Here is a 7,563-nt window from a genome sequence, read left to right as displayed (position 1 = left end):
AGGCAGGGGAATAAGTAATAGTTAATGCAAATGAAATTGTGATACAAAACTAGATTTTGATTTAAGTATATGATCGTATATTGCAAAAGTGAATTAAATATGTGAGAAAGGTTTTTTTATAGTATGAACTATAAGATCCAGTATAAAATTAATCAATGGATGTAAGTTCTTAAAAGAATTAGGCTTGAATCTTGATTGTCATAGAGATGACATATTATTGCCTCTTATTTCTTTTTTGTGGCATATTTGCAAGGAATGAAATTTTTTATTTCATTTTTCTTTTCTTGAATATGGTATATAAGAGGACCGATACAAATAATTTATTATATGAAGTGGGCTTGATTGTTATAAAAATAGAAGATTATTGCCCCTCTATACTTTAGATTATAATTTTGGTATAAATTTTTTTTTTTTTTTTTTAACTTTTAATCTCAATGCTGTGCTCTCATGAACTGTGGGTATGCCGTATGCTGCTATTGGGTGATATTAGACAACTGTCCACATTGGTTTTAATACTATTGTATCAAAAGAAAACTACTCTGTTATTCTGAAAAACATCTTCATGTAGGAATATCTACCTGTAATATGCATTATTTAGGTCTAAAAGCATTGCTATCTTTAAATGTCTGTCTTGCCTTTCTGAGTAGTATTAGACTAAAAATGCATGAGTTTGAGAGACTATAAATACCCCTAATTAGATAAAAAACAACCATACTAGATAAATAAAACTCTTATCCCATATATATATATATATATATATATAAAGAAAAGCTCAGAATAATTGTGACACTACTAAATGCCAAGAATCAAGTATATATTTATCAAAGACCAAGTGGTCTATTAGTAATTGAGCCTTTATTAAAACTCTTCACAAGTGGTGAGAGTTGGAATCACAAGTAACAATATTTTTCTGGAAGTATAAGTAGTGGTTGTGTCTGATTTTTACAAGAGGAATAGAGCAGTAGAAGCCCTGCTAAATCATCAGAGGCGTGCATAAGCCTCGGTGGAGCAAGTGGGGCGGGGCCGCACACATGGGCACTGGGACCACCCGCACACAACCACCGCTCACATCTCCCAGAAATGTGCCCTCAGCCGAGAATCAAACTCTCATAACTCGGTGAAGAGCTCTCTATCGGCGACCCGTATATCAATAGACCATTTGGTCGTTGGCTGGATTCGAACCTTTGTTCTCCCCTTTGTGTACTCATGTGTTATACCATTTGGCTATCCCATGGTTGATGCATCTAGAAAACCTACCTAATCATTAATTTGTTAAAAAAATTAAAAATAGATTAAAGTTTTAAAATAGAATGTGTTAGATACTCATAGGTTTGTTGTTTACACAACACAGGAGTTTCTTAACTTCCCTTACTGCTGTTAAAGAAATTTGCCTTTCTTTGGGATCATCTTCATCAGCAAATCAAATAAGATGATGATGATGTTATGGTGATCCCGATGATTTCATCATACTCAGAGAGTTTAAAACAATTGGGAATTTCATATGCAATTACTAGGCTTCTCATTCAATTTTTTCAAAGCAAATTGGGAGTTTGAAACAATTGTGTACAGATTTTCATAGTGCCCCTATTTGCTCTATTGTGGGTATGCCGTATGAAAAAATTACTAGAGCTCTAATACTACGCTTCTATATTTAGCGGCCTACCCGCTTATCATCTTAAAAAAAAAAACCTTCAAATATATATATTTAAATAAAAAGTAAGAAAACCCTGAAATAGTTGTGACACTACTAGAAACCAAGAAACCACTTCTTGATAAGTGTAACCCTCAATGCACCCACAGAAAAGCACAGGCACTTGTTACACTCCCCTGCCATGCAACCGACGCGTATAACCCTCCGTAAGATTCCTTTTTTCCTTCTTCCATATAACTCCAAACCCTAAATCATGCATGACAATTTCTCCTCTTTCAATACCATGTCCTTCTTCTCTCCTAATCCTTCCCACAATAACCCTCATTCCATCACTCCCTTTCTCCAAAACTGTGACCTCCCTCCTCCTCACAAACTCTTCTTCTTCTCCTCTTCAACATCATCATCATCATTCAAACATGAATGGTTTCAGAGAATGGCATCATCAACACCATGCATGTAAGTTTGTTGATGATCATATTTTAATATATATGTATACAATTACAGAGAGTTTATGCTGATTTGTTTTTTGATGATGATGATGGTGATTGTTAGGTGCATGGGAGGAGAGAAGAAAGCACACTGAGAGACATTGCAGTTGTGTCAAACAAGGGCAAGGGAGGCAGAGAAGAGAAGCAAGAAAATGGCAGACATGTTACTGAGAGAGTCAGTGAAGCTTAGTGCTTATAAGCATTGGGTCAAGATGTTGGAGATTAGAGTTGTGGTGTTGGAGAATGAGAATGAGAATGGGAAGAGGTTGTTGTTTGAACATGATGATGATGATGATGATGTCGATGTTTCTTGGTGCTATGTTTTGGCTATTTGTTTTGGGGTTGCAGGGATGGGGTTCATGCTTGGAAGATTGTTTTGAAAATCTTTTAGTGTATTTGGGTACTGTATCTATCATTATCTTTGGCCATATGATTTTATCAATATTGGTTTTTTTCCGTATTTATTTATTTATTTATTTTAGTTTGATTTAGTAAATATATACTGTAGAATGTATATTTGTGGGAGGTTATGGATATTTATAGATAATGATGTTTGATAGGAACATACATTAATGGTAGGTTTAATAAATAGCAAAAAAATTCTAATATATTTTTTATATAAAAAATACAATATTTGAAAGCATGCTCAGCCACTTCTCAATGCAAAACAAATCTCTTGACAAGAGGAATTTACTAATATAAATAAATAAACAAACAAACAGAGCACTTTCTATAATAAAATGCCCCAGTATTCATAATTTAAACAAATTTTCAGTCTGTTTAATATATATATATATATATATACATATATATTTATGTATATTATACTTTACAACTTTCATGTTTTGGTTGAAGTGACATACCGGATGTAGCGATTAAAATTAACCCTACACTGAATTAATTTAAAATAAAACTAATATTAAAGTTTTTAAAAATGAAATTATAATGTTTTAGAGTTGAAATAAACAAACAAGCTTAATTTCAAAATTTGTCAATAAAATACATATAATATAATTTTTATATCCAAATATATAACCATAGTTAACTGTTCTAGTAGTAATAGTCTCAGTGATAACAACAATTGTGCACATCTTACAATATTTCACCGGAAAAAAATAGTGCAGCATTTTTCAAACATATGAACAACACTGTGCATGTCTCTCTCTTTTGTCTCTATCCCAATGTGTGTTAATTACTCCATCTAGCATCTGATTATCACTCCAAGCTTTTTCTTTGGTTTGAATGGACTTTGTTTTCTAATTTGTTGTTGTTCTTGTTTTGGAAGATCGGCCAGTGGTTTAATAATTTGTATTTTTCTCCTCTTCTTTTCTGTAGATATTTACAAAGTAATTAATTAATTAAGATAAAAAAATTTAAAGAGATTTATAGAGTTTTACAATACAAAATTATATATATATATGGATGCATAAATACAGAAACACACCTTCTTGTTGTTGTCTCTCAATGAGCTTCCTCTTAGAGTTCTCTAGCTTTGCTTGGAGGGATGCATCATCAAGAGAGGCCAAGCATACCTACAAAATCCAAGTTTTTGAAAGAGTTAGTTTTTTCTTACTAATCTTCAGTGAAATATTGGTTTTTATTTGAACTTTAATATTTTTACTTGCAAACATAATCAATTTTGTTCAATATTTATAGCACTCATTATTTTACTATCAAGTGTGTTAATTTAATTAATTAAATCACTACCTTTTGTTGATTTTGATCCTGCTTTGTTGTATTAGAGCTAGTGACTTCACATGATTGTGATTTCTGAGGTTTTGAGCATTTCTCTGAATTGTTCTCAGTGACTGAACTACTACATGGACAAATAGAGTCCTCTTGAATTTGAGTTTCAATCCTCTGCTCATTTTGGTTCATAGACTTGTGATCATTGTCTTCAACATCATCGTCTTCAATCAATAATTTTCTCCTCTTTTTTTCTGCATATATTTACATGAAAAAAAAATTAAGATAAAAAGATTTACAAAGATTTATGTAGCTTTATATTATTAGAGTACCAAAACTATAGATATATATGTAGATATACATACAAACTCACCTCGTTGTTGTTGTTGTTGTTGTTGTTGTTGTTGTTGTTGTCTCTCAATGAACTTCTTCTCGGATTTCTCCACCTTTTGCTTGGAGAGATGCATCATCAAGAAAAAGCCAAGAAACTCTATAAAATCCAAGTTATTCATAGTGTTAGTTCTGTTGCTCAATCTTCAGTGAAACATTGGTTTTAATTGAACTTTAACATTAATTCATTTTGAACAAAGTCCATCAGAAGCACTCATCTGTTCAGTGTTTGGTTTATAATGTTCATGAATGAAAACAGTAATTATTTTTACTATGATTGTAACTATTTAATTAATAGAATCACTACCCTTTTTTGTTGATTCTGATCCTGCTTTTGTTGAACTGGAGCTAGTGACTTGCATAATTGTGAAACTTTCAGTTTTGGTTGTTCCATTACTTTGAGGTTTTGAGCATATTTCTGAATTGTCATCAATGAGTGAACTGGTACTACATGCAGAAATAGAGTCCTTCCTTTCAGTGTTAATCTCATGCTCATTTTGATTCAAAAGCTTGTAACCATTGTCTTCATTAACATCATCAAGAGCAATGATTTTGTTGAAAAGCTACATCACATAAATAAATTTTGTAAGTCAAAATATTATATAAAGAGATTAATTAAGTATTTAACTAAACGTTGATAAATAAATAAATAAATCGAAACATTAGAATCAGTACCTTAAGAGGATCAAGCGATGCAACTTCATGAGTGAGCAAGCTCTCTGCTTCATCAATTGTCTGAATATCACCCCATAAATCATCTCCATCATTGATTATCACTCACCTGCTTGCAATCCAATTCAATGCAATTAAAACTCATGCATATATAAGTGTATACATATATATAATATGAGACATATGTATATAACTACACATACCTCACTCATGAGTGTCACTAATATTGATGTGTGAGCTGAGAAGCTTGTCAACTATTCTGTCTCTTTGTTGCACGTAAACTCTGGGAGGCTGGATGTTGAGATGCAGCAATGTGTTAATGGCCCTTTCTATCAGCTCAATATTTCTTATTAGCTCCTTCACAAAATCAAGCATCTTTTCATGTTATCCCAAATCCATTATTGATGATTTCTTCATTGCAAGCAACAACACTGAGACTAAAACATCTAGCCATATCTCTGCTAATCTGGCCCAACTGTCTCGTAGATTTATACATATAAAAGTAAATTAATTAGTGGATTTGATAAGTGCATGCATTAATATTATTAAATTTGCAAGTGCAGCTCCCCTCATATGTGGTAGTTTTAACTATTGGCTTTGTTATCATGTATTACAGACAATATTAAATTATTAAAAAAAAAAAGAAAATTACTGTTTGTAATGCTAGTATTTTGATCTCAATTCCGAGATTATATAGCAGTATTATTTAGAAAAGCCAATCAACAACAAACTAAAAATTAACTTATTAACCCTACTCTACAACAAAATAATTAATATTTTATTCTTCCACTATACATTATGGGCTCAAATTTACATGTGATTGACTATAATGTTTAAAAATAAATAAATATTAACTACATAAAGAAACCATCATAAAATCATTCCGCTAAAAGAGTCGTAGTTTATTTTCTGATTCAGATACAAAGTCAAAAGTTTAACTTCTTTCGTCTCAATCTGAAGGCTATTCATGGTGTCTGCTTTTATAAAAAAAAAAATCTTTAAAAAAAATCTTAAATTAACAAAAATTAAATTATAGAGTGAATAGTTAAATAAAACCATACTAATAATATGAAATTAGTTGAAAGCCAAAACGAGAAAAAGTACCAGTTCTTGAGCAAACAAAGAAAGTGAAGAGGGTTTGATGATTGGCAAGTATGTAGCCACTGACCTTTTATAATATTTTCAAATATTTTAAATTTCCCACAAAAATTACACTTTATGGGTACATTGTTTACTGAAGCAATATCCAGATTAGTCATCCAGATAAAAAGTATAGTCTAAAAACAGAATCTTAATGCCGCGACTACGCCACCGCTTAAATTTAAATTTATATATCGACCAAATACGTGAATAATTAATATAATTTTTATGGCAACATGCTTTTAACCTGCTCCTCACACCATCCATGCAACGTGGCAGCAGCCGAGACCGCCATACATACTTGAAATCTCTGCGGATTACACCATGAAAATTTAAAAAAATAAAATAAAAATAATAAATCTTTTTGAACAAAGAAATATGGTGCTAAGATTTCAACTTGACATGAAGAAGAAGATTTTAAAAACACAAGGATAGTGCTGATGATGATGAGAAAAAATGCTTTTCTCGATTCTAAGTGGAAGTATTCTGATCCAACCAAGATTTTATAGCAATGTTAATTATAATGTAAATAAAAAAATACAGGCCTCTGTCTCCCAACACCCACTGCATGAGAAGATTTTGTGCCATCAGCATGTGCATGACACTGGCCTGGAACTGATATTACTTTATTTTGACAACAAACAAGATTATCCATTAAACACGAAAGTAATTCAATACAATATACATACATATTACATACATGTTTTTGCTTGAACCCCATAACCCATGTAAGGTGGCAGCAATGAGCTCGCGCTTATATTGTGCTATCATTTTTATATAAATATTTTTATAATATTTTTATATAAATATGTTTTTTAAGCTAAGTCCCACAACCATGCAGCAGTATGAAGAATTGAGCACGATACCATGCAAGTGTATAAAGAAATGAAATTCTACACGTATTACTTATATAAATATTTTTATAATATTTTTATATAAATATGTTTTTTTAAGCCAAGTCCCCACAACCCATGCAAGGATAAGAAAAGAATGAAATTGCTTATACGTGCCATTTTGTGAATACACCATGAAAAATTTTAGAAAATAAAAAAATAAAAAATCTTTATTGAACAAAGAAATATAATGAGGCTGAGATTTCAATCTCATAACAAGAAAAAATAAATAAATAAAAATTTCTTTTTTTTTCCCTTATTTGACAAAAGTGATGATGATGATGATAAAAGAAGTCCTATGAAAGTTCCCATTCTGCATTATGCGGATACCTATATATTTATAAATATAATAATTTATACTTTAAATTCCTGGAACCAGAGCACTTAAACTCTAAACCTTTAGTAATATATATATATATATATAGTTATAAAATAAATATCAGAATTAGGGACTTATTTGGTTTTGCATTTAACAACTAATATATGAGAAAGGTCGTTTAAATTTTAGAAGAGTATATATTACCCACGCATACCATATAAAAATTTAATTATTAACTTTTATTTGTTTGTTTGTTTGTTTGTTTGAGAGTTTTATGCAAAATTTAACATTTTTTTAATTTTGTGTGTGCATGTGGTGACTAAT

At 30.8% G+C, this 7,563-nt stretch overlaps 1 protein-coding gene across 1 annotated transcript; it reads right to left on the bottom strand.

Moving 5' to 3' along the window:
- Positions 1-3,340: 3,340 nt before the first annotated feature.
- LOC120263146 (putative uncharacterized protein DDB_G0274435) lies at positions 3,341-5,099 on the bottom strand. Its single transcript, XM_039271041.1, has 8 exons — positions 5,091-5,099; positions 4,997-4,999; positions 4,891-4,950; positions 4,523-4,778; positions 4,199-4,315; positions 3,847-4,079; positions 3,584-3,671; positions 3,341-3,468 (listed from the first exon to the last, which is right to left on the bottom strand). Exons 1-8 carry the CDS (start codon positions 5,097-5,099, stop codon positions 3,341-3,343), a joined length of 894 nt encoding a protein of 297 aa, XP_039126975.1.
- Positions 5,100-7,563: the final 2,464 nt, after the last annotated feature.

The sequence above is a fragment of the Dioscorea cayenensis genome, chromosome 6 (genome assembly GCF_009730915.1).
Source record: "Dioscorea cayenensis subsp. rotundata cultivar TDr96_F1 chromosome 6, TDr96_F1_v2_PseudoChromosome.rev07_lg8_w22 25.fasta, whole genome shotgun sequence".
NCBI lineage: Eukaryota > Viridiplantae > Streptophyta > Magnoliopsida > Dioscoreales > Dioscoreaceae > Dioscorea > Dioscorea cayenensis.
Note: the sequence above shows the minus strand (reverse complement) of the source record. Positions and strands in the feature narration are given on the sequence as shown.